The 25,027-nt window shown below is 52.3% G+C and overlaps 5 protein-coding genes and 1 pseudogene across 6 annotated transcripts; 2 read left to right on the plus strand and 4 right to left on the minus strand.

Moving 5' to 3' along the window:
* Positions 1–806: 806 nt before the first annotated feature.
* Positions 807–5,881, minus strand: LOC114781723 (nucleobindin-2-like). Its single transcript, XM_028968099.1, has 13 exons — positions 5,724–5,881; positions 5,288–5,428; positions 3,954–4,061; positions 3,752–3,884; positions 3,466–3,572; positions 3,059–3,244; positions 2,895–2,985; positions 2,760–2,818; positions 2,603–2,695; positions 2,334–2,423; positions 2,095–2,265; positions 1,882–1,942; positions 807–1,431 (listed from the first exon to the last, which is right to left on the minus strand). The coding sequence occupies exons 2-13, from the start codon at positions 5,426–5,428 to the stop codon at positions 1,262–1,264; spliced, it is 1,410 nt and encodes a 469-aa protein (XP_028823932.1). The 5' UTR covers positions 5,724–5,881; the 3' UTR covers positions 807–1,261.
* Positions 5,882–5,985: 104 nt separating this feature from the next.
* Positions 5,986–9,411, plus strand: LOC114781678 (transmembrane protein 178B-like). The gene is made up of 4 exons (XM_028968012.1): positions 5,986–6,016; positions 8,887–9,000; positions 9,166–9,303; positions 9,374–9,411. Exons 1-4 carry the CDS (start codon positions 5,986–5,988, stop codon positions 9,409–9,411), a joined length of 321 nt encoding a protein of 106 aa, XP_028823845.1.
* A 551-nt stretch (positions 9,412–9,962) lies between these two features.
* LOC114781728 (transmembrane protein 208-like) lies at positions 9,963–11,220 on the minus strand. 2 transcript variants are annotated; one of them, XM_028968104.1, is made up of 6 exons: positions 11,104–11,220; positions 10,886–10,981; positions 10,755–10,814; positions 10,550–10,686; positions 10,398–10,482; positions 9,963–10,321 (listed from the first exon to the last, which is right to left on the minus strand). In XM_028968104.1, exons 1-6 carry the CDS (start codon positions 11,107–11,109, stop codon positions 10,184–10,186), a joined length of 522 nt encoding a protein of 173 aa, XP_028823937.1. In that variant the 5' UTR covers positions 11,110–11,220; the 3' UTR covers positions 9,963–10,183. The 2 variants fall into 2 exon arrangements, with proteins under 2 accessions (XP_028823937.1, XP_028823938.1); XM_028968105.1 differs by having other exon boundaries at positions 10,550–10,705; positions 11,104–11,156.
* A 132-nt stretch (positions 11,221–11,352) lies between these two features.
* On the minus strand, positions 11,353–15,926 carry LOC114781727 (transcription factor E2F4-like; annotated as a pseudogene).
* LOC114781726 (lysosomal protective protein-like) lies at positions 15,801–20,027 on the plus strand. Its single transcript, XM_028968103.1, has 11 exons — positions 15,801–16,223; positions 16,340–16,451; positions 16,770–16,907; positions 16,986–17,147; positions 17,662–17,753; positions 17,834–17,918; positions 17,996–18,148; positions 19,055–19,176; positions 19,271–19,433; positions 19,632–19,721; positions 19,801–20,027. The coding sequence occupies exons 1-11, from the start codon at positions 16,057–16,059 to the stop codon at positions 19,882–19,884; spliced, it is 1,368 nt and encodes a 455-aa protein (XP_028823936.1). The 5' UTR covers positions 15,801–16,056; the 3' UTR covers positions 19,885–20,027.
* Positions 20,028–20,213: 186 nt separating this feature from the next.
* On the minus strand, positions 20,214–24,769 carry LOC114781714 (putative sodium-coupled neutral amino acid transporter 7). The gene is made up of 12 exons (XM_028968085.1): positions 23,840–24,769; positions 23,193–23,632; positions 23,065–23,118; positions 22,552–22,696; positions 22,322–22,466; positions 21,738–21,836; positions 21,602–21,659; positions 21,411–21,525; positions 21,200–21,347; positions 20,931–21,130; positions 20,784–20,835; positions 20,214–20,705 (listed from the first exon to the last, which is right to left on the minus strand). Exons 2-12 carry the CDS (start codon positions 23,454–23,456, stop codon positions 20,588–20,590), a joined length of 1,398 nt encoding a protein of 465 aa, XP_028823918.1. The 5' UTR covers positions 23,457–23,632; positions 23,840–24,769; the 3' UTR covers positions 20,214–20,587.
* Between the last annotated feature and the right edge of the window lie 258 nt (positions 24,770–25,027).

A 25,027-nucleotide genomic window follows, 5' to 3' on the forward strand; every position in this document is an offset into this window, starting at 1 on the left:
ATGTATAATAAGACACTCATGAAAGCAACCTATTAACAGTTTGGTGTCAGGCTCCGCCCACCTGAGTTGTGGCTCAGCCAATCAAATCCCTCTGAATTTTCCCGAACGTATAGATCAATTAGCCGCGTTTATTGCGGGGTAAGCGCCTGTGTAGTCATTGGTTGCTGCTCCTGTGCTTCCTGCACAGCAGCTACTCCCACAGTCATGACAGTTCGGGTTCGGAAATCACAAACACAATTTCATTCATTTAGTTTAGTGTCTTTTTACATGTTAATTTCATTTTTAAATAAAACATATAATCAATTTATATTAAATAATTCGCATGGATTTAACATATTTACTGTTCCACTAATAAATGACCTTAAAAAAAAAATCCCATTGGAGTAAAATGGTTTACTGTGAAAGCAATTCTCCTCGATGAACCGTTGACCAGAAGTGCAGAAGGACCTGGAGACCCCAGACAGTTCCTGGGTGAGGAGATCAGAGCTACAGATGAGCCCTGCTGGCAACTCTGGCAAACCCCACCATACCTGCAGACCAGCTAACACCTGTCCCTCAGGTGGGTCACATAATCCCAAAGTGGCCCACCAGCCAAATATCTTCATCATCATCATCATCAGCACAGACCCCGTTAAAGATCATATTCAGACGTGAACGTTCAACTCCCGTGGTGTGTTGGAGTACAGGCAGGATACGCTGACTGTCCACCGCTGGCCTGTGAATGAGTGTGAGGAGGAGTGTCTTCTTTTTTTACACACACGTCTTCATCCCACGTGTGTGATGATTAATAAAGAAACAGCAGTAAAGCAGTTTAACTCTTTAATTAATCCTCGAGGGTCTGAGGAAGAGACTGTTCATTTCCTGTCCACATCGGAGACCAGGACGAACACTGGGCTATCTCACCTGGTCCAGAGAGTCTTCCACCAGGACTTTAAAATCCAATTTTCCATTTAAATAAACTATTTTTAATTAGTCTGAATCATTTTCTGAATCCCTCATCCAGTACTGTGCAAAACACAACTACACACACACACACACACAACCAGTCATCAAAAGGGGCGGGGCTAAACGTATATAAAGGTCACTGCCTGGTTTCTAAAGACCAGTGGAATTAAAATGTGCGTCAGGAGGTGGAACTCTGGGTGTGGCCCACAGCTGCGTCCACACCGGTATACGGTGTAGTGAGGGGTGAGGAGGCAGACCTGCATATAAAACACACACACACACACACACACACACACACACGACCCGGTCGTTGCGCCTAGGGGACGGCGTGCTGGGCCTGGGGTACGGCCGGCGGCGGTTGTTGTTGGTGACCGGCCTGGAGGACCTGTGGGTCCGGGTGCAGGTTCTGGTGCTGCTGGGCTGAAAGTTGACCTGCGCCGGGGGCCTGGACGTTCTGCTCTTCCTGTGGAACTGCGTTTCCTTCAACTGAACCAGGAGAGGAATCATTTCAAAACCAGCAAAACAAAGAGCAAAATGATTATATTCATTACTTTACTCGGAAGACACTTTTATCCAAAGAGACTTACAGGACGACACCAGCAATTCTCGTTCGGTTTCTATAGATTTTGAGTTACAGAACTAAGAACCCCGATAAAGGCCGAACTTGTCAGGAATAGAACGTGCTGGGGAACTGTGACGTTCTAGACGATTTTTTTGTGAGTGTGAGTGTGTGTTTGACTCGTCTGAAATACTAGCGGGTTTTCAGCTGCTTCTTAAAGGTGGTGGTCGTCTCGGCTAGTCGAATGGAGCAGGACAAGTTGTCCCACCAGCCAGGGACAACAACGGAGAACAGAGTGGACTGGGACCGGAGACCCCGTGAAGAGGGAATTGTTAGTCTCATATTGCTAGAGCAGCGCTCCGTGTGGTGTAACTCACCGTGGACTTCAGATGGGGGTTCCACTCTCTGGGTCTTCAGCCGCTCCATGTGCTCCACAGCCTGAGAGCAACACAAAAAAACCCCAAAAAGTGTAAAGCTGGAAATTCCAGGTCCATCATGTGATCATTTAGATCTCCAAATTGTGGGAAAATGGCCTGAGAGTGTAGCAGATCATTCCACATTTCAGACTGGTGATTGACGTGTTTGCGTACCTGCTGCAGCTCCAGTTTTTGGGCGTTCAGCTGCTGCTGTTGCCTCTCCAGCTCCTCTTTCTGCTTCTGCAGGTCCGAGGCCTTCAGACTCAACTCCTGCTCCTGCTGAACCAGATGCTCCTCGAACTCCCGCATCTCCTCATCAGTGTACACCTGGTTCTGCTCCAGTGTCTACAAACACAATACGGTTTAAGTCCACCAGATGTGCCTCCATCAGGTCACCACTGGACACCACCAACCTCCCAGCTGTCCGGTTCCAGAAACTCCTTCTTCTTGGTGGCAATCAGGAACTCGTCTAGTGACACCAGTCTGTCCTTATTGGAGTCAACCTGTTAGTGAAAGGATTATTTATTATCACCTACTATTTGTCACGTGTGTCACCCAGGGGGCAGCGTGTGAGGACGGTGACCTCAGTGGCACCTTGGTGGGTGGTGGATTCGAACCTGGGACCTGCTCCGTCCATTCTAGCTAATGAACTAGCTTATTAAAGGTATTTTAAGAGAGTCACCTCGTTCATGACGTGCTCTCTCATACGCAGCCTCTCCTCCTCCATCTCCACCATATCGTCCTCCTCATTGGTCGGATCGTAAATCTTCTCCAGCTGGAAGAAACGACCCGGTCAGGATGAGAACATGATTAATATTCAAACGTGCAATCTTCTTCACCTCTTTAGTAAACAGGGCCTCCAGCTCCTGTTCATCGAAGAAGCCATCTCCATTCGTATCTGCAAGAAGAGAAGATCAGGCACCTGGACAGGACCGTGGGGTGCAGAGAACGCGGGACGGACCGGGACATCTTACCATGCAGGTTGAAGAAGGTCTTGGGATCAAAGTCCTCCGGGTCGAGTCCATCCGCCTCCTCCCACACCTCCTTCAGCTGGTCCTGGCTGCCCTGCACATTCCAACCAGCAGGCGTCACCTGACTGAAGGAAGCGCGTTGACATTTCTGGTCCATCAGGACTCACCGGGTGGTTGACCTTGGGGTGGTCTGCATGCTTCCTCTTCATCTCCTCATAGTGTTGCTCCTCACGCCTCCTGCCCTCCTCATCCAGCGTCCTCAGGTGCTCCCTGCGCTCGTGCTCCTTCATCATCTCGTAGCGCTTGAACTCCTCGTGCCGCTCCTTGTCGAAGTTCTCCAGGTCGTGCGTGGCCTGCGGAGAACATCAGCAGGGAGGCGCGGTTTTTATTTACACCGTGCAGTGAAATGCATCGCTCTGGTTTCACTGTGCATCGTTACGAAATGGAAAAAAGCCAGAAAATGTAATAATGAAATAAAACAGAAAGAATAACGTTGAATGAGAACATGAGACAGACGTCATTGGTCGTGGCTACGAATGAGCTGGCACGTCCAGTGATGCGATGCAAGTCTTACGGATCTGATGAGTCGGTCCAGGTCCTCCACCTCAAACGTATGAGGGTTCATGTGGTTCAAATACTCAAACTGCTTCAGAAGAGCCTGGTGGTCCACGGTCATATCCGCTGCCGAAATAAACCATGTTTTTAAAACCACGCCGCGACCTCCACCCTCTCAACCTCATCCGCTCCGTGCCCAAACGTGCGCCGTGGCAACAGCTGGAACCGTTGCCATGTCAACAAGATATTGATCGGCAGATTCATCTTTACCTGCTCTGTAACGTTAGAATACGTTTTGATCTCACCTTTTCCACCCTCCAGATCCTGCTTGGCTTTGATCAGGGTCCTCAGTCGACTCACCTCCTGCCTCTTCAGCTCGTCCAGCTTCGTCCGGACGTGATGGCTGACGAAGTCCAGCTCCTTGGCCAGCTTCCCTTGCTGTCGGAAACATCCAGAGTTTTTCAGCGGTCACGAGTCAGCCGACACGTCTGGCTGTTCAGGCTCTACCTTGATGTCCTCCATATCCGTGTTGTGGAGCTTCTCTCGGAAGTGCTGGTCTTTTTCCAGAAAGTCGATGACCTCCCTGAGATAACGGTCATAATGCAGCCCGGTGTCCTGCATTTAAAAACACAGACGCGGTGTTACTGGGACCCCAACAGCCGCGTGTGTGTGAAGTGAAGAGCAGTGAAGTGATGGTCATTGTGAAACTCTGCAGCACAGCACACGGTGACATGTGTCCTCTGTATTTAACTATCATCCTTCGTGAGCAGTGGGCAGCCAGTGTGCATGTAAGTATGCCTGTGTGGAAGTGTAAGCGCGTGTGTGTAAGCATGTGTGTGTAAGCATGTGTAAGTATGTCTGTATGGAAGTGTAAGTGTGTGCAAGTATGGTCTGTGTGAAAGTGTAAGCGTGTGTGTGCGCTCACAACACTCTGTGGTGCCTCCTGAATGTCTGTATGGAAGTGTAAGTGTGTGCAAGTATGGTCTGTGTGAAAGTGTAAGCGTGTGTGTGTGTGTGTGTGTAAGCGTGTGTGTGTGTGTGTGTGGTGTGTGTGTGTGTGTAAGCGTGTGTGTGTGTGTGTGTAAGCGTGTGTGTGTGTGTGTGTGTGTGTAAGCGTGTGTGTGTGTGTGTGTGTAAGCGTGTGTGTGTGTGTGTGTGTGTGTGTGTGTGTGTGTGTGTAAGAATGTCTGTATGGAAGTGTAAGCGTGTGTGTGTGCATGTAAGCGTGTGTGTGTGTGTGTGTGTGTGTGTAAGCGTGTATGTGTAAGCGTGTGTGTGTAAGAGTGTGTGTGTGTGTGTGTGTGCATGTAAGCGTGTGTGTGTGTGTGTGTGTGTAAGCGTGTGTGTGTGTGTGTGTGTGTGTGTGTGTGTGTGTGTGTGTAAGAATGTCTGTATGGAAGTGTAAGCGTGTGTGTGTGCATGTAAGCGTGTGTGTGTGTGTGTGTGTGTGTGTAAGCGTGTGTGTGTGTGTGTGTGTGTGTGTAAGAATGTCTGTATGGAAGTGTAAGCGTGTGTGTGTGCATGTAAGCGCGTGTGTGTGTGTGTGTGTGTAAGCGTGTGTGTGTGTGTGTGTGTGTAAGCGTGTGTGTGTAAGCGTGTGTGTGTAAGAGTGTGTGTGTGTGTGCATGTAAGCGTGTGTGTGTGTAAGCGTGTGTGTGTGTGTGTGTGTGTGTAAGCGTGTGTGTGTGTGTAAGCGTGTGTGTGTGTGTGTGTGTGTAAGCGTGTGTGTGTGTGCATGTAAGCGTGTGTGTGTGCATGTAAGCGTGTGTGTGTGTGTGTAAGCGTGTGTGTGTGTGCATGTAAGCGTGTGTGTGTGCATGTAAGCGTGTGCGTGCGCTCACAACACTCTGCGGCGCCTCCTGAATGTTCTCCTCTGGTTTGCTGATTTTAGTTTTGTCCATGCTGATGGGTACGGCCTCAGAATACAGCAGCAGGCCTGGCAGCGTAAGGCAACTGGTGAAGAATCCGGCGAGCAACAGCATCTGCACCGCAGATTACAATAATCAATCAATACATCGATCAATCGACATTTACAGACGCGATGTTCTCCAGACTGGAGGGGGTTCGGGCTGCTGTCAGACGTGCAGATTGTTCCTTAAAGTTTGAAATATTAACGCCGACAATAAAAAGAACAATTTATATGGAGATGCGTGTACATTTGCACATTTATTTCCCCCACAGCCAGCAGCGAAGCCGAGTAAGAAACTATAATGAGTTCTTTAGATAAGTAACCGGGCGGAGTCCCGTTACACCGACAGCTGCTCGGCTAACACTTACTTTACAAAGCGGGGTGTCGAGTTCAACGAAACGCCTTCTTTCATTCCGCGTCCCTGTCACCGTCGGAGAGGAACACGAACTGCCATCAGCTCGCCGAGGAGGAACCGTCACTGGCGTTTACGACGCTTACGCGGCTAACTCGCCGCTAGCTGGCGGCGCAGCGCGCTGGCTCCTGATTGGTCAGGCCGCCCTACTTCCTGGTTGTGCGCGGTGCGCACCAGCCTCCGATTGGACGACGTCGCCGTCGCTCAGGCGCGTTGCCATGGCAGCCGCCCAGCGCCTTATTTGGAGCGGTGAGTCAACTGCACCATCAAGTTGCGTTGCACGTAAACGTACGTGGCGCTCGCTGACCCCGCCAGCGGGAGCAGATTTTATTACGAATATTAAAATAATTTTAATAATCATAGCGTCTCGCTTCAGATGACGTTACGGACACGTTTTAATCTACTAACACTTTCTATGTGTATCTGCGCTGATGGGTAGCGTAGTGGTGGCGTAGCAGGTAAAGTAAGCCGCCCCGTAATCAGAAGGTTGCCGGTCCGAATCCCGAACCGACAAGGTGCCACTGAGGTCCCCTTGATGAAGGTACCGTCCCCACACACTGCTCCCACTGTCACCAAGGGTGACGGTTAAATACAGAGGACACGTTTCACCGTGTCACCGTGTGCTGTGCTGCAGTGTCTCACAATGACAATCACATCTTACTCGTCAGTATTGTCGTGTTAGTCACAACAATCACGCGTGAGTTCCAACTGTATTTGGACGAGAAGTCCCTCTGTTTCACTTTTTACAACCATGCACGTCACTTCACTCCATGGACTTTGTCACTGGACTCCCTGAAGCAGACAGCCTTACCTTACCAGTCCACTTGGTCGCCCCGCCCGGCCTCCCATCCTCTGCCATGACTGCCGACCTGCTTCTTCAGCGTGCCGTTTGCCTCCACGGGTTCCCCCAAAAACATTGTCTTTCCTCTGGCTACCATCCTCAAACCAACGTCCAGGCAGAGGGAGCCAACCAACAGCTGGGACGTCTCCTGCGGTGCCACAATCTGCAGGTCTCCTACATGCGCACATTCCCCTGTTCCGCCTTCTTTATTATAGCATTTAAAAATACACTTAAATTGTTTTACTAAAGACCTGATAATAATAAAATCAATTTAAAGAAGCTTTATTAAAAAGTCAGAAAATATTTAAACCAATATATTCTTCAACATTTTTCACTATTTTATATTGAGATGTCTATTGATATGAAAAAAGCCACAATGTTGAACTATCTTTGGCAACAAGAACATCCGCTCGAGAACGAGATCAATGAAAATAAGACGTGCTCTGTAAGCCAAATTCAGCAGATTCAGGAGAAGGACCAGGACCAGGAAATCCCAGAGCTGCCCAGTGAGGATCAGCAGGCTCATGTGGAGAAAGAGCCGCAGGACCCGGAGATCCAAGAGCTGGTGAATGAGGAGCAGCATCAGCAGCCAGACATGGTGACGTGTAGTTTTAAGCTTTAAAACCCCCGCAAGGATTTTAAGATCCTAAAATGCATTGGGAAAGGCGCGTATGCCAAAGTTCATTAGGCCAGGAATCTGAAAACCGGTCAATTAGTTGCCATAAAGATTCAGGACTGTGCGCTCGACACCTCCATGGACATAGAGGAAAAGATAGAGGTGCTGAAGACTTTAGTCCACGAAAACATCCCCAAGGTCATGGAAATATACTAATGGAAAGAAAAGTTGTACATCTGCATGGAGTTTTGCACAGGTGGAGATCTGTACAACATCTACACAATGACGGGGTTCCTGAAAGAAAGCCAAGTAGCTTTCGTGGCAAAATAAGTCCTGGAGACTCTCCTTTATCTCCACCAGAAAGGGTTTGTGCACGGGGACATCTCACCAAGTAACATTTTTTTAAATGGTGCCGGTGAGGTCAGGATTTTTGATCATTCAAGTATGGAAAATGAGATTGACACATTTATTGATGGAACCCCTACTTATGTGGCCCCAGAGATTGTGCTAGGAGACCTCAGTGATGGCTATTAAGGAAGATGTGATGTGTGGTCCCTGGGAATGACCCTACTAGAAATGGCCGAAGCTAGACGTCCTCTGCCCTTCACCTACGACCCTTCGGTTTACAAATAGTGGCTCAAAGTATATGGACCACCTGATTTGAGGAAGAGGGCTAAATGGTCTCCAGCATTTCGCAGTTTTCTGGAGGACCTCCTGAACATTGATTCCACAACAAGACCGAGTGTTGAGGTGCTTCTCCAGCACGAGTTCCTGAAAAACGTGGGGCATGAACCATCACCGCTGAAGAGTCTCCTCTGCCGCAACACATTCCTGGGGAAGATCAGGAAATTCCTCTACGAGACCAAGTTGAAGATGCGAAGTATTCGTTACAATGCCCACAAATGAAGACTTTAAAGTTCAAAAACCCACCAACCACCGCACTGTCCCTGTTGCTGAGAACGTCCTGCCTTTGACGCATGATCCACTGATCCGGCATGTGTGCTTCCGGACCACAATTTATATTTACGGCATTTGTCAGACGACTTACAACGTGCTTCCATGTCACCATGGATGAAGTGGTCAGTTCTGGTTCACCAGGACCCCCAACTATGAATACAACCTTTTTATTCACTCTGTTCTAGTTTCTATACGGAAGTCAGACAAGAAGAAGGTTACAAGTTCATCTAAATCTTCTCTAAAGAGGAAGATCTTGAGCTGCCGTTTGAAGGCGCTCAGTGACTGAGCTGTTCTGACCTCCAGGGGAAGTTCATTCCACCACTTGGGAGAACTTGGGAAGGTTGAAGATTTTGTATTAGTTGTAGAGGTCGGATGGAACATAGTGGTAGACCAGCTAGATGGGAGTTACAGTAGTCCAGTCGTGAGATTACTAAGGACTGAACCAGTTGACAACATTGAACCAGGACCATCGCGTTGACAAATTTTATAATTATATAATGTTTACCATGTAAAACCGTTACCGTTTACCATGTAAATTTCCCATTTGTAGGACTAATAAAGGATCATCTTATCTCATCTTATCTTCTGAATGATTAGTTTTTAGCATGTTGAGTTTATAACAGCAGCTTCAGGTCACTTATTAGCTCTTAAATAATCATGACCACGCCTGTAATGAGCATGGGAGACGCGTTCTCTTCTCTGCAGGGTTGGTCCAGCGCTGTACTCCAGTAAAATATCACTACACCTCGTCCAGCCTCCCCCGGAACCTGCCCATCAACATCACCAAGACCATCCGTCAGGACGAGTGGCACGCGCTGCGTAAGTCCCGTCTCCTCTTCTGGACCATCAGCACGTGCTGATGTCGCCATCTGCTGGTCAGAGGCAGTGAGAACATCCATCCTCCACATGTAGAAGAGAAGAATAATCACAGGCATGATGCAGCTGCCACATGTTGACCGTACGATGGATCTTCTGTCTCCACAGACCTGCGCAGGATGACCGCTGGGTTCGTGGGAATGGCCGTGTCCATCATCCTGTTCGGGTGGCTTGTGGGGGTCCTGGGGTGCTGCAGACAGCACGACCTCATGCAGTACGTTGCTGGACTCCTCTTCCTCATGGGAGGTGTGTGTGTGTGTGTGTTTGTGTTGTATTGTTGTGGTCATCTGAGTTAGATCCTGAGATCTGCTTCCAGGCACCTGCTGCATCATCTCGATCAGCAGATGCACTTGAACTTCAGAGAATTTCAGATCGTGTTCTTGTATCCAGGGTTTGTCTGTGTTGACCGATGGGCACAACTTGACAGTTACAACACAACACTGCAGGATTTGCTTTATATTGATCATGTGCGAAAGTAGCGCAACGTTGTCACCATTAAATCAAAGTTGGTGTGATTGACTACCTGGCATTTGTGAACCGAGCGGCATCACTGAAGTCTCAAAAATCCACAAATATATACGGTGGTTTGTAAATGCAGGTTCATGGGTTTGGGAATAAATGGAACCGCACTGACATCTTTTTTTTTTTTTTTTTGAGTCGAGAAATGCATTTGCGAACGGTGTTACATTTATTTGTGAATTTCGAAACGAAACCCTCTGAATTCTCCAGGACTTCTGGCACCACGTCGTGTCACTTTTTACAACCAAGCACTTCACGTCACTCCCCGTGACTTCCACGCCACAAGCATGAAGCAGCTTTTTAATCATTAATCAATACGTAAAAGAATAAAGAGCAACGCGTGAGCCTGGAAAGCGTGATTATCATCACAGACGGAGGGGACGGAGTTGAGAAGATTCCAGGCGGTTTTCTTTATTGCCACACGCCTTCATGCAGCCACAGATCCTTCACATTGATGCAAATTACGCAGCTGAAATAAACATGAAAAATGCCCCCACATCCCTGAGTCTGGACAGGAACAGCCGGCAAGTAGGAAGAGAGTTGGGCAGAACGTGATCTCCACGTTCCCAGGAAAAACCCAGCACAGAACGAGGAGTCCAGAACATCTTCAGAACCTCTTCATCTGGCGCCTCTCCTGCCGCCTCTGCTTCTTCTCGTTCACTTCTTCAGAAGGTGCAGGTGACTGGGCGGAGAACCATGGACCCAGGAAGTTGACCCAGAGCAGGTGGACCGCACGAGCTGGAGCCTGAGCGGGTTCAAACACGCACATCAACCAACCAATCTCCCATATAAAACTCGCCATGATCCCAGGATGGTCTTACCAGGAGCCAGAGGTACCAGAAGTACGAGGAGAGGGTGCTGAGGACCTGGACGATGGCTGTGAGCAGAATCACGTCCTTCAGGTGCCTTGGAAGAAAGCAGGGCCTTTAACCGGCTGCACATTGTACAAGTGGCACGCGCCGCGGCGACTCACTCTGCCATGCCCTGCTCCATGTTCAGGTCGATCCCGCCGTCCAGCAGGCCGCCGTCCTCGCCGAAGCTGGGCCTGGCCATGGCGGACATGGACCTGTAGCTGCCCAGGTAGACCGCCAGCGCGAACAGCAGCAGCAGCTGCGAGACGGAAGCAGAGCTGGTGATGGAGGCGGGGTTAAAGCGGGGCGCGGCCGGGCGCATCTTACCCACGTCCACAGCGTGCAGGCCTGGTGGAACAGCAGCAGGTTGACCGCGCCGTAGATGGCCTGGCGAGAGAACAGACGTGTTGACACTTGGAGGGCGTGGCTGCTGTCGCCGGAGGGGCGTGGCCACTTACATTCGCTCCCAGGATGACCCGGATGTAGAACTTCAACGTGGCTTCGTTCTCCTCGTGGATCTGCTTCTTGCCTTTCGTCCCAACTTTTCCTTTAGGCTTAAAACAAAACACACAGAAAAAAAAGGCGTGTTGATGACGTCACGCTGAGCAGTAATGAGATTCATTTTCTCCAAATCAATCGCCTTCTTCCTGAGCTTTACAGTTATAGTGATACGTACCGCCATGTCCCGCGGTGCTCCTTCCGCCGCTACTGCACCACGGGTGACGCGACCGCGACAACCAGCACCACCATCTGCGCTGCTCCACCGCACTTCCGGCGCGCCGATACGACGTCACGACCACGTCACGGCGCCGTCTTATTCATTTTTATTTAATGTACAATTTTCGTCCAAATAAAATATGTACAAAAATATGTACTCAGCGTAAGTGCAAATGGGTCCGTTTCTATTCCAACAATGTAGAGTAGAATTAACGCCATATTGAAAATATCCGTTCATATTGAATGATCGTTCTCATTCTAGTCGTAGTGGGAATAAAAGAGACTTTGTGGAAAATCCACTTTATTGTTGCTGGTAAGAAAATTGCATTATTACAAGCTTGACCTCTGACCTCTTGATGTACAGGCTGTAAAGTGCTGCGCCGAGACGCACGCGCAGCGTGGTACTTCATCACAACCACCGATCCAGTGTTCACGTTTGTTTTCTCATATCAAAAATAGAACAAATATATACACACGCGAGCATGTGCGCTCTTAAAACACACACACACACACACACACACACACACACACACACACACGAAAGCCTGGAGCCAATAAATTAAAAGTTGGGGCTGCCATCACACCCGAAGCAGTCACATGACACTGGCACATCATACTCTGATCTGAAAGTGTGAGGGTTACTTCCAAAAATATACTTTAACATAGAAAATAGCTGTCGTCGTCTCACAAGTCTCCTTTTCTCTGGCTCGGTTAGAAAATGGGCACGTCGAAGAGGTCGCAGAGGCCTTCACTGTCGTCCAGGCTGTAGATGTAGTCGTGGTCCCCCGGCGGGGGCGAGAGGCGGAGAAGCGGCGAGAACACTGGCGGGCGGGAGAGAGCAGACACGGCGGACTCAGCATGGGCTCGGCCCACCGGGTGAAGAGCGCGTTGTTACTACCCACCTTCTGAAGACATCAGATCCTGCAACAAATCCGGGCTCAGCATCTCTTCAGGAAGGAGGACGGAGAAGGAACAATGAGGGAGGACCATATTCTGACTTACTTTCATTTTCAAAGTCAACTTCCTACCTTTGGTGGGATCCAGCATGTCGGACATCTCTTTAGGGAAATCCAAAGCTGCAACACACACACACACACACAGAACAGGAGATTCGTTCAGCACAGGCGGGGCCACGCGGCGGGCGGAGCCCACGCCCTTATCTTCCTACATCACACATACAACGCCCAGCGGACACACCGCACGACAGCGGAGAGAACTTTCTGGAAGAAGAGATGAAGCCTTTACACACTTTCAAGAGCTCCAGACTTGGCATGGTCAAACTTCCCCAAGGGGGCGGAGCCTGACATGCTGCTACTGTCCAGCGACGCAGACGATTGAAGGGCGTGGCTTGCCGTGGGCGGGCTTATGCTGAGGGAGGAGGAGCCATGGTCGGACAGGCCTGTGGAGAGACAGAAAGGAGAGCGTATCGTCTTGTTTTGTGACCGTGTTGTCACAAGAAGAAGAAAGAGTGACGGATGTCAGACCTGAGCCTGAGTCAGAAGAGCCTACGCTGGAGGCGGTGGGCGTGGCCACGTCTGTCTTGGTGGGCGTGGTTTGACCGGACTGGGCTGGAAAGCCATCCTCTGGTGGTGGCACTTGCAGAACCACAGGGGCGGAGCTCACTGGGTCTTTATTCAGCAGCAGGACCTCGATTGGCCCGCTGCTGCTTCTCAGGTGGACCTGGTAACTTCTCTGGCCATTCACAGCCTGGGAACAGAGGGACGAGCAGCATGAAGACACCCTCATTAACGCGGTACAAATCCGCCGTACGCACGTACCGCCTCCGGCAGAGGAACTTCCAGCTGCGTTCCGGAGGGGGCGCGGACCGCCAGGAGGGTGTCGCCTGGACCCACACGGCACAGAGAAGCAGCCATGAGGACAAAACAAGGACGAGGCGTGGACCAATGGACACAAAAGACAACAAATGGCACCAACCGTTAAAGCAGCCGCACACGTCTTCATGTGTGACGTAAGACAGAGTTTGACGAAGTTAAGGATGAATCAGGAAATCAGTGACGTGATTGGCAGGGTGGTAGTAGCCTAGTATGTAACACACTGGCCTGTGAACCAGAAGACCCAGGTTCAAACCCCACTTACTACCATCGTGTCCCTCAGCAAGACACTTAACCCTGAGTGTCTACAGGGGGGGGACTGTCCCCGTAACTACTGACTGTAAGTCGCTCTGGATACGTGTCCTCTGTATTTAACCGTCACCCTTGGTGAGCAGTGGGCACCATGACAGCAGTGTGTGGGGACGGGACCTTCATCAAGGGGACCTCAGTGGCACCTTGGCAGTCCGGGCGTCGAACCCGCAACCTTCCGATTACAGGGCCGCTTCCGTAACCGCGACGCCACCGCTGGCCCGTATTCTAATGATCATTTTAAAAAGCGGACGTGTTGGATATGTGCTGTTGCAGGAGTCGTCTGAGACGTTCTTGATGCTCTGCTGAACCCAGAGCCTCTGCTGGTCCAGCTCCAGCTCCCGCCGCTCCAGCTCCACAATTTCCGCCTTCAGCCGAATCAGCCGGTCGCCGATCTCGCGCGTGTGGCATCCCGGGCCGACGCCCCTACCACAGTAAAACCCAATAAAAAGCACGTTCACAGGGAGGCGGAGCCTGGAAATCGTCCACGCGCACGACCCACCTCCACTGGATGCTGTTCTTCGACTTCTTCTCGATCAGGCCGATGCCCTCCAGGACGTTGGTGATGTCGTAGATGCGCCTCTTCTGCCGCACGGCCAGGGTGTCTGCAGCCTGCAGGAGAGACCGTTAGAAAGCGCCTTACCCACAATGCACCAGCCGACCGCGTCACGTTTCACCGCTCGGGTTCCATCACACAAAGCCACACAACCCGTCATGCCCGTCAGGGGTTAATCACAGTGGCAGGGGTCACGCTCCGCGCCGCACCGGCCAATCACGGGCCTGGCCCGCGAGCGGCAGTTACGAAGGACAAAAGTGTCTCCCGCCGACCCATCACTTAAAACACACCCACACCCCTTCCTCCAGAGGTCAGAGTTCAGCTCTAGTCCCTGTCCGGCCAGAGAACATGTCCCCGCTCATTAGAATAACAATACCTAAAGCACATGGGAGCAGATCCATGTCTACTGGACACCGGTCCAAAAATCCACCGCTGTACCAGACAGGCAAAACTTCACCTGCCTGCGTCCTACATATGAAGACCAGGACCCCGTCTGCCTGCGTCCTACAGATCAGAGGTCCAGGACCCCGTCTGCCTGTCTGCGTCCTAAAGATCTGAGGTCCAGGACCCCGTCTGTCTGCGTCCTAAAGATCTGAGGTCCAGGACCCCGTCTGCCTGCCTGTGTCCTACAGATCTGAGGTCCAGGACCCCGTCTGCCTGCCTGTGTCCTACAGATCTGAGGTCCAGGACCCCATCTGTCTGCGTCCTAAAGATCTGAGGTCCAGGACCCCGTCTGCCTGCCTGCGTCCTACAGATCTGAAGACCAGGACCCCGTCTGCCTGCCTGCGTCCTACAGATCTGAAGACCAGGACCCTGTCTGCCTGCGTCCTACAGATCTGAAGACCAGGACCCCGTCTGCCTGCGTCCTACAGATCTGAAGACCAGGACCTAGTCTGCATGCGTCCTACAGATCTGAAGACCAGGACCTAGTCTGCATGCGTCCTACAGATCTGAAGACCAGGACCTAGTCTGCATGCGTCCTACAGATCTGAGCTCCAGGACCCCGTCTGCCTGTGTCCTACAGATCTGAAGACCAGGACCTAGTCTGCCTGCGTCCTACAGATCTGAGCTCCAGGACCCCGTCTGCCTGCGTCCTACAGATCTGAAGACCAGGACCTAGTCTGCCTGCGTCCTACAGATCTGAGCTCCAGGACCCCGTCTGCCTGCGTCCTACAGATCTGAAGACCAGGACCCCGTCTGCCTGCGTCCTACAGATCTGAAGACCAGGACCCCGTCTGCCTGCGTCCTACAGATCTGAAGACCAGGACCCCGTCTGCCTGCGTCCTACAGATCTGAAGACCAGGACCTAGTCTGCATGCGTCCTACAGATCTGAAGACCAGGACCTAGTCTGCATGCGTCCTACAGATCTGAGCTCCAGGACCCCGTCTGCCTGCGTCCTACAGATCTGAAGACCAGGACCTAGTCTGCATGCGTCCTACAGATCTGAAGACCAGGACCTAGTCTGCATGCGTCCTACAGATCTGAGCTCCAGGACCCCGTCTGCATGCGTCCTACAGATCTGAAGACCAGGACCTAGTCTGCATGCGTCCTACAGATCTGAAGACCAGGACCTAGTCTGCCTGTGTCCTACAGATCTGAGGTCCAGAACCTAGTCTGCATGCACGTGTGCGACCTACTGTTTTGAGGTCCAGGACCCCGTCTTTGGCCTCCTGCAGTAAAGTGACGAATTTGGAGGTGAGGAGTCCCAGGCTCTTCTCGTGGCGGCTGCTGGGTCCCTGCTGTCCGTCTTTGGCGCTCCTCGCCGGGGTCACCATCACCACGTCCAGCTCCATCGGGCCGGGTCTCCGCGGCGGACACGCTGCGGCAGGGGCAGTTGGCGGCGCGTTGCATGCTGGGTAGTTTGAGGCGCAAGGGAGCGTCTACAAAGAGACAAGCGAGGTCCACGACGAACAATCCCATTATCTTTCTAAATTGGAACCGACTTCCGACTTTCAGACGCTGCACGTTTATTTTCTGACCGACACTGGAATGTACCGAGTCGCTTATTCTCATCTTCGGACCACAGCTACATGCTTCCCGCACCGTGTGAGGCAGTAAAAGTGTAAACCGGGGACAGAAGTGCAACGTACGATGGTGATTGGTCATTCTGGCTCATGTCTGACGCGCCAGTAAAAACACCACGTGACCGTTCGCGGGGAAGTCATATGACTTCCAGGTTTATTTCCCGCGCTGCTCGGCTATGATCGTGTCGCGATGTCGCCCCGCAGCGCGCTGTCCCTCCTGTCCCTCCTGCTGCCCCTGGCGCGGGCCACGTACGACCCGGACGAGGTCGGGGTTCTGCCCGGCATGACCTTCAAACCCAACTACCGCCAGTGGTCCGGATACCTGAAGGCCCGTCCGGGCAGGTTCCTCCACTACTGGTGAGCGGAGCTGCGCCGCAGGAGCAGGATCTGGGGATGGGGATGGGGATGGACTTGTGAGCAGTGTGCGTGTGCGTGTGTGTGTGTGTGTGTGTGTGTGTGTGTGTGTGTCGCAGGCTTGTCACCTCCCAGGGTGACCCGCTGGGTGACCCGCTACTGCTGTGGCTGAACGGGGGTCCGGGCTGCAGCTCGCTGGACGGCTTCCTGTCTGAAAACGGACCTTTTCATGTGAGACTTTTACTCGACAGTTACAGTAACACACTTTATACACACTGTTCTATATTATACACACACACACCGACACACACACACACACCGACTCGCACACACCGACATACACACACACATACACCTGCACATGCACACACCTACACACCTACACACACACATATACACTGACACACACACACCTACACACACACACTGCTTATTGCTTTACTGCTGTGGAGTAAACTTTGAAGCCCATTTGTCTTATCGTCTTATCTGTGTTGTGTCATCATGTTAAGAGTGTCACATGCACCTGATTGTGTGTGTGTGTGTGTGTAGGTAAATGATGATGGAGCTACGCTGTATGAAAACCCCTTCAGCTGGAATAAGGTGGCCAACGTCCTGTACCTGGAGTCTCCGGCTGGGGTCGGCTTCTCTTATTCCGACGACCAGAAATATGAAACAGACGATGACCTGGTGGGTGGTGGCACACACACACTTACACACACTTACACACACCGTGATAAATCAAACCCACTTTCTTTTCCTCCTCAGGTTGCTGAAGACAATTACCTGGCCTTGCAGAGCTTCTTCACCAAGTTTCCAAATTTCACGAAAAACGACTTCTACATTTTCGGGGAGAGTTATGGCGGCATCTACGCTCCCACGCTCAGCCTGCTGGTGGCCACAGGTGGCGCTCTGAAGCTGAACTTTCAGGTGACCTTCTGTCCCGGGACTCCGACCGGCCCACTTCAGATCACGGAATTATAACCTTATATGGCAACGTCTACAATAGCGGCCTGTTTTATAAAGCCTGGTACTTCAGTCCCTTCACAACGTAGACATCTCAACGTGACACGACAATATCAGAATCTTTATTCTGTTCAAATAATCTTCACAGACATCCACATTTGAAAAAAGTTCCATCTGTTCCATCACAACTCTGAGAGCATCTCCACCAACCTCTTTATACACATTGGCCTGTTCGCTATTCTCAGTAAAACACGTACGTAGCGATTGACTGACTTGATAATGAACGTGAACCGCGGTTTGAACGTTTATCTAGCGTCTGTTTCCAGAACTTTCCATCTCCCCGACGCCACTGACGACGGGTCAGATGATGAAGAAGCGGAGGCGGTCGACTCGGTTAAAAAACGGAAACGTCCCGGGCCCCGCCCGGGCCCCGCCCGGCCCCTCCCTGTGTGTGACGCCTCTCTCCTCTCTCCTGCAGGGCTTCGCGGTGGGGAACGGCCTGAGCAGTTTCGCCCTGAACGACCAGTCGCTCGTGTACTTTGGCTACTACCACGGCCTCTTCGGCGAGGAGTAAGGAGCTGGTTCTCGTACGCGCGGTTCCTCGCGGTTCCTCCTGGTTCTTTCTCCAGCCGCTGCTTTCTCTCCTGCAGCTTGTGGGCGGACCTGAACGAACACTGCTGCGCCAGCGGCAGCTGCAACTTCTACAACAGCTCGGACGAGGCCTGCACCGCGGCGGTAAACGTCCCGGCGGGTAATGCTGCCACGCCGCTGGCGGGCGTGTGCACTGACGCGTGTCGCTCTGTGCGCCGCAGCTGAGCCAGGCGTTCCGCATCGTGTACGACTCCGGCCTCAACGTCTACGCGCTCTACCTGGACTGTGCGGGCGGAGTCGCCTCACACCCGGCCTATCGGATGGCGATGTCCCACCTCTTCACAAAGTACAGGAGGCGCTGGGAGAAGGAGCAGGTGAGGACCACGCCCACACCCGCACACATCCACAGTCCTTCAGCAGCGTGAAAATCCTTCAGCCGTGTGTCTGTCTGTGTGCGTGTGTCTGTCTGTGTGCGTGTCTGTCTGTCTGTCTGTCTGTGTGCGTGTGTGTGTCTGTGTGCGTGTCTGTCTGTGTGTCTGTGTGCGTGTCTGTCTGTGTGTCTGTGTGTGTGCGTGTGTGTGTCTGTCTGTGTGCGTGTGTGTGTCTGTCTGTGTGTGTGCGTGCGTGTGTGTCTGTGTGCGTGTGTGTCTGTCTGTGCGTGTGTGTCTGTCTGTGCGTGTGTGTCTGTGTGCGTGTGTGTCTGTGTGCGTGTGTGTCTGTGTGTGTGTCTGTGTGCGTGTGTGTCTGTGTGCGTGTGTGTCTGTGTGCGTGTGTGTCTGTGTGCGTGTGTGTCTGTGTGCGTGTGTGTCTGTGTGCGTGTGCGTGTGTGTGTCTGTCTGTGTGCGTGTGTGTGTGTCTGTCTGTGTGCGTGTGCGTGTGTGTGTCTGTCTGTGTGCGTGTGTGTGTCTGTCTGTGTGCGTGTGTGTGTCTGTCTGTGTGTGCGTGTCTGTGTGCGTGTGTGTGTCTGTCTGTGTGCGTGTGTGTGTCTGTCTGTGTGCGTGTGTGTGTCTGTCTGTGTGTGTGCGTGTCTGTCTGTGCGTGTGTGTCTGTGCGTGTGTGTCTGTGCGTGTGTGTCTGTGTGCGTGCGTGTGCGTGTCTGTGTGCGTGCGTGTGTGTGTCTGTGTGCGTGTGTGTGTCTGTCTGTGTGTGTGTGTCTGTGTGCGTGTGTGTGTGTCTGTCTGTGTGCGTGTGTGTCTGTGCGTGTGTGTGTGTCTGTCTGTGTGCGTGTGTGTGTCTGTCTGTGTGTGTGTGCGTGTGTGTGTGTGTGTGTGTGTGTGTAGCCATCTCTGGGTGAAGTTCCCCCCTGCATCAACAGCACTGCGCAGAAGAACTGGCTGAACAGAGGAGACGTGAGGAAGGTTCTGCACATACCAGATATACTACCTGCATGGGATATCTGCAGGTACACACACACACACACACACACCATCATGCAACAATTTCATCTGTTGTCGGATGATCTGGGAGTTCGTGCTCGTGTGTGTGTGTGTGTGTAGTGATGAGGTAGGCCAGAAGTACCACACGCTCTACAGCACGATGAAGAGTGTGTATGAGAAGCTGCTGTCTCTGGGTCTGAGAGCTCTGGTCTACAACGGAGACACGGACATGGCCTGCAACTTCCTGGGTGACCAGTGGTTCGTAGAGCAGCTCGGCTTGAAGGTGAGGGACGCTGGACCTTCTGAGAACAATCAGAGCTTGTTATAGTGCGTCTACAGACATGTACAATCAACCTTCACTTCTACGGTTGAAGTTTGAAGGTGCCGACGTGCTCCATGTTGTAATTTGTGTCCTCAAATGAAATCTTACGAATATTTAATGGCCAAAGAGAACTGGAAGATGTTTATGTTGCGTGGGCAGGCCACTACTCCGTACCAGCAGTGGGTCGACGAGGACCAGATCGCCGGATTCTTCCAGCAGTTCGGCAACATCACGTTCCTCACAGTTAAAGTATGAGCACCACATCCCACACACACACACACCCTGCAGGGCATCATGTTAACTCTTCCCATCATCCTCTTCATGCCAGGGGGCTGGTCACATGGTTCCTCAGTGGGCCCCAGGCCCCGCCCTCTCAATGCTACAGCGTTTCCTGAGCAACAGCTTCCACTGAGCCGCTGACGTGTCTGACGTGTCTGGAGACCAACTCTGTGCCTTTCAACTTTATGTTGCCTTTTTGTTTTTTGTAAATGAAGCATTTTAAATCTTTTTATCAGAACTGAAATCCGGTATGTGAATAAAATTACGTGAAACGTGGCTTTAGAAGTTTCCTTATTTGGATTCGAACCGGCAACCTTCTGATTACGGTGCAGAATAAACCCTTTACACACTGATAAGGCAACGTGCCAGGAGGTCACCATGTTAGTATGAGATATATAGACCTTCATCCAGGAGTCACTTCCATTTATTTCATCCTGAGGAGGAAACTAGATTTCTGTGAAATGACTTGAAAAACGGTGATTTATTACAATTAGGGATTTACAACATCACGTTTAATCACAAGAAAGTGCACCTTCATTAATATCCCTTAATTCGAGGTTCCCTGGTGTTCCTTCAGCCCGAGGAACTGTATTGAGGTTCTGGTCACACACACGAGGTGAAAAGGTCACAGAACTCGAGTAAAATCACGAGCCGAACTTCACTGGAAAGCACCGACGAAACCTCAACATGGAACCCCTTCCACTCGCCGTGGGGAAAAAAAAAAAAAAAAGACTGAACATGTTTGCACCGCCCCTTGAGGAGTCGGGCGGGGCAGGGAGGTCATGCTGCATGCAGAGGTCAAAGTCAGGTCATGGGCGTGGCTGCCGATCTCCAGCCTACGAGCCGTCAGCGTTGTCCATCAGGTCCTGAAAGACGGCGTTAGTGGTCGTCTGTCCGAAGATGAAGGCGCCAATCGTAACCATGACAACGCCGCCGGCAACAAGGCCCTTCCAGCTGCGAAGCGGAGACGAAGGATTAAAAAAAAGTCCCGTCTCGTGAGGACGTGGGACATGCTGAAGGTCGGCGTCTTACCTGCCGGTTCGAATGTCGGTTTCGGACAGTTTGGCCTGAACGAGACACAAACCTGAGGAAGGAAGCACAGAAAAGCGGAATTTTCCCGGACTCCGCTGAGAAGTGGGCGTGTAGCGGGTGGGTAGTGGGCGTGGTCACGCCGGTCACCTGGGAAGACGAAGATGAAGCACGCGGCCAGGCCGCCGATGAGGGAGATGACCCGGCCGATGTCGGGGATGAAGAGGGCGAGGAGCAGCGTGAGGAAGAACCACACTGTCGTCTGCAGGATCCTCCGCCGCCGTTCCCGCCCCACATCCACCTCCACCTGTTCGCCATGGAAACGCAGCCACAGCCCCTCCAGCACCGCCCTGAGACACCGATAAAGCCACATTCCAACAGGGGAACCAGTCCACTAGCCCCGCCCTGCAGAGACCCACCTGCCGCAGAAGTGCAGTATGGGATACGAGGTAACCACGCAGATGATGATGAAGGCTCTGGCAATCGCTACGGCAACGTCATTGGACGGGTAAGACATCAAGACGTCCTGACTGACGTTGGAGCCGAACGACAGGAAGCCGCAAACACCTGGACGAAGAGGACGGCTTAGACGGCCAATCAGAGCTCTTTACCGCACCCGCACCCACACACCTGTACCGGTGTACACAAACAAGCAGAGGAGCATCCCCACGGTGACCACGCCGCCCCAGCGCCGGACCTCGCGCTCCTGCATGCTGTTAAACACCGGAACACTGCTCACGTGACACTGGGGTCAAAAGGTGACATTCGGTTACCGAGACTCGGGTCAAAGTTCATCCTGAAGCCAGCACAGACACGCCTACCTGGAAGCCGAAGCAGATGGTCGGCATGGCGTTGAACACCGCGGTCCAGGACGATGGGCTGAAACAGGCGGGTGTAAACCATTTCCCAGGAAGGACCGGCCGTTGGGGGCAAAGGTCGGGGGGCGGGGTCACTCACCTGGTGGGTATGTACCCGGGGGTCACGTCCTTGTCCGGCCAGATGTATTTAACGATGATGACGATAGTCACGTACCAGGTACCCACGACACTGAGGCCACTGCAGGGGACAGAAACACAAGCAGCTGTAACCTGGAGAAAATTTGCACGCGCGCGTGTGTGTACGGCGCCATGCCTGATAAATGCTGTAAATGCTGTAAAAAGTGTGTGAGTGTGTGTGTGTGTGTGTATGTATGTGTATGGCCCTGCGCGCGCGTGTGTGTGTGTGTGTGTACGTGTACGGCCCTGCGCGCGCGCGCGTGTGTGTGTGTGTGTGTACGTGTACAGCCCTGCGCGCGTGTGAGTGTGTGAGTGTGTACGGCCCCGCACGTGTGTGTGTGTGTGTGTGTGTGTGTGTGTGTACGGTCCCGGGTGTGTGTGTACGGTCCCGCACGTGTGAGTGTGTGAGTGTGTGTGTACGGCCCTGTGCACGTGTGAGTGTGTGTGTGTGTACGGTCCCGGGTGTGTGTGTGTGTGTGTGTGTGTGTACGTACGTGTACGGCCCTGCGCGCGTGTGTGTGAGTGTGTGTGTGTGTGTGTGTGTACCTGGCATATTTCTGGAAGCCGATCTCTTTGGGGATGGAGAGCGGCAGGATGACCAGCACCGCCGTGACCACGATGGTGAACTTTCGGTCTGTGTACCAGTGTGAGTTCACGCCGGGTTCCGACTCGCTCGTCATGGCGCCGATCACTGCAAAACACACACACACTTCGCGCCACGTGTCTGAGAACGGGACCGTACGGTCCTGTCCAGGGCGGAGCCGGGAGGGACTCACGCTTGTCCAGCTGGTCGCCGATGATGATGAGGAACGCGATGCACGTGCCGAACGTGTAGACAGCGATGGCCACCTCACACACCACGCCCACCAGGCGGCCGCACACGGCACGCACCACTTCCTGGTACGTAGTCTCGTTACTGACCTGCAGAGAGAGAGAGACAGAGTGAGAGAGCGAGAGAGAGAGAGAGAGCAGCATTTACATTTTTTACATTTACAGCATTTACCAGACGCCCTTATCCAGAGCGACTTACAATCAGTAGTGGCAGGGACAGTCCCCCCCTGGAGACACTCAGGGTTAAGTGTCTTGCTCAGGGACATGAGGGTAGTAAGTGGGGTTTGAACCTGGGTCTTCTGGTTCATAGGCAAGTGTGTTACCCGCTAGACTACTACCACCCAGTAGTTACAGGGACAGTCCCCCCCTGGAGACACTCAGGGTTAAGTGTCTTGCTCAGGGACACGATGGTAGTAAGTGGGGTTTGAACCCGGGTTGTTACCTGTGTCCGGACTCACCTGTGAACAGTAGGCGAGGATGACAAGTCCACTGATGATAAAGACCAGCATGCTCTGTGAAAAGATACGCAGGTCGGTGAGGAAAAGTGCCGCTGTGACCACACAGCAGGACCATCTCACCATCTCACCATCTGCAGCACGACTCCCGACGTCACTCCGCCGGCCATGTTGAAGGCCGCCGGGAAGTTCAGGAGTCCTGCTCCTAAAGCCGCGTTGACCACGATGAACACGGCCCCCACTGCAGAGGTCCCGCCCCTCTGTGGTTCTGATGGCCGAGGCGGCGGGGTGGCATCCACGCTGGGGCTCTGCAGAAGCCACGCCCGCTCGCCCGCATCATCGCTTAACCCCCAGTCTCCGACCTCACTGTTGACTGGCATATCTGCCCTCGCCATGACTCCGCCCACAAAACAGAACCAGGCTACGAATGAAGAGTCAGGGGGTCCCTGGGGCAGCCAATAGGAGCGGACTCTGTGCCATGGGGCCACCCCGCACACATCCACACACTGCCAGGTCGTCAGAGGTCAAAAGGCACTGGGGAAAAACAGACGGTGGAAACAGGGAACCCACCCTGTCCCACAGCAGAGTTCTGATCACCAGCACCTGTACGTCACTCTCCGCAGTCACGTGACTCCTCCTTCGGTACACATTTCAATAGTCACGTGGTTCTGCCATCCGTCTGTTTACCACTCACCGGTTAAACGAACAGAAGCTGAGCTAAAAAGCGGATACCAAATCTACACACAGAGCCAACCCTTGACCCCTGACCCCTACTGACCTGTCCGCAGTCCGGTTCCCGCCACAGGACACCAGCACCGCACACGCTTCCACACCGACCGGTAGCCGAATACAGCCGATATCCCGGCCGCGGTCATATGACCTGCGCGACACATGACGTCATGAGGAGAGGTGACTGCTGGGTAATGAAGTCTTTCTTTCTTCATACGTTCAGAGTATAATTCTAGAAAATACATTATATTATAGATTGATAATGTCCAGTGCTGCTATATCTCTGTCCATCCCAGGGTCCCTTCTCGGCCTGGGTCAGAAGGACGGCTGAAACTCGATAACTCGGAGACACGTGTTCATGCAGGTCCTCCACAGTATAAAAGTATATAAAACCAGGATTTTAATTTCTACTACAAAGAAGGGAAAAATGGAATAGTTCAGTAAGCAGAGACACATCATGGACTGAACTTTACTGCACTTTGTTTTAAATCACTGATCCCACAAACTTCCCTCACGTGAGAAGCTTTTCATGAAGTGAGAACCAGTTCACACACACAGGAATAAGTGCTGAAGTGTGCACATCTCGCTCATCAGCTGGTCACGGGTCCTACAGAACAGGATCCTTCATCTGCTGCCAGTCAGAAGATCAACACAAGGCCTGGGTTTGGTGTCAACGTCCACAGTTGAACAACAGGTCAAAGGGCACCATTACATAACCACGACTGCTGCTCAATTCATCACTTCTGGTCTGGGCTTGAAAATGGCAGGAAGTGATGTAACTTGAATATATATTCAAACTGTCTTCCCCATACTTTGTGATGTCACCCCAAGGAAAAGTCCTTGGTCCACAGTGAATGTGATATGCAGTAAAACATGTCCTCTGCATGGACCCCAGCTGGACCCCCTGCAGTTTGCCTACCGGGCAAACAGGTCGGTGGATGATGTAGTGAATTTGGGGCTGCATTACATCCTGCAACATCTCGACCGCCCAGGAACCTACGCCAGGATCCTGTTTGTGGACTTCAGCTCGGCGTTCAACACCATTGTGCCTGAACTCCTCACCTCCAAACTCTCCCAGCTCAGCGTGTCACCTGCTACCTGCCAGTGGATCACCAGCTTCCTGACAGACAGGAAGCAGCAAGTGAGGCTGAGGGAGATCACTTCTGGAACACGGTCCCTCAGTACTGGTGCCCCTCAAGGATGTGTCCTCTCCCCACTGCTCTTCTCCCTGTACACC

This window comes from Denticeps clupeoides, unplaced genomic scaffold, assembly GCF_900700375.1.
Source record: "Denticeps clupeoides unplaced genomic scaffold, fDenClu1.1, whole genome shotgun sequence".
In the NCBI taxonomy this organism is placed as follows: Eukaryota; Metazoa; Chordata; class Actinopteri; order Clupeiformes; family Denticipitidae; genus Denticeps; species Denticeps clupeoides.

Coding starts and splice junctions, on each gene's coding strand:
- LOC114781728 (XM_028968104.1), bottom strand. Junction 10,815..10,885: donor GGGTCATCCTGGGAGCGAAT/GTAAGTGGCCAC, acceptor TTCTCTCGCCAG/GCCATCTACGGCGCGGTCAA. Junction 10,687..10,754: donor CCTGCACGCTGTGGACGTGG/GTAAGATGCGCC, acceptor TCCGTCTCGCAG/CTGCTGCTGCTGTTCGCGCT.
- LOC114781714 (XM_028968085.1), bottom strand. CDS start 23,456: ATGGCGAGGGCAGATATGCCAGTCAACAGTGAGGTCGGAGACTGGGGG. Junction 21,660..21,737: donor CCCGGGTACATACCCACCAG/GTGAGTGACCCC, acceptor CGCCTGTTTCAG/CCCATCGTCCTGGACCGCGG. Junction 21,131..21,199: donor ATACTGCACTTCTGCGGCAG/GTGGGTCTCTGC, acceptor TCGGTGTCTCAG/GGCGGTGCTGGAGGGGCTGT.
- LOC114781678 (XM_028968012.1), top strand. CDS start 5,986: ATGGCAGCCGCCCAGCGCCTTATTTGGAGCG. Junction 6,017..8,886: donor CCAGCGCCTTATTTGGAGCG/GTGAGTCAACTG, acceptor TCTTCTCTGCAG/GGTTGGTCCAGCGCTGTACT. Junction 9,001..9,165: donor GGACGAGTGGCACGCGCTGC/GTAAGTCCCGTC, acceptor CTGTCTCCACAG/ACCTGCGCAGGATGACCGCT.
- LOC114781723 (XM_028968099.1), bottom strand. CDS start 5,428: ATGCTGTTGCTCGCCGGATTCTTCACCAGTTGCCTTACGCTGCCAGGC. Junction 3,885..3,953: donor CGGATATGGAGGACATCAAG/GTAGAGCCTGAA, acceptor TGTTTCCGACAG/CAAGGGAAGCTGGCCAAGGA. Junction 2,696..2,759: donor AGGCCCTGTTTACTAAAGAG/GTGAAGAAGATT, acceptor CGTTTCTTCCAG/CTGGAGAAGATTTACGATCC.
- LOC114781726 (XM_028968103.1), top strand. CDS start 16,057: ATGTCGCCCCGCAGCGCGCTGTCCCTCCTGTCCCTCCTGCTGCCCCTG. Junction 17,754..17,833: donor CACGGCCTCTTCGGCGAGGA/GTAAGGAGCTGG, acceptor TCTCTCCTGCAG/CTTGTGGGCGGACCTGAACG. Junction 19,177..19,270: donor CCTGCATGGGATATCTGCAG/GTACACACACAC, acceptor GTGTGTGTGTAG/TGATGAGGTAGGCCAGAAGT.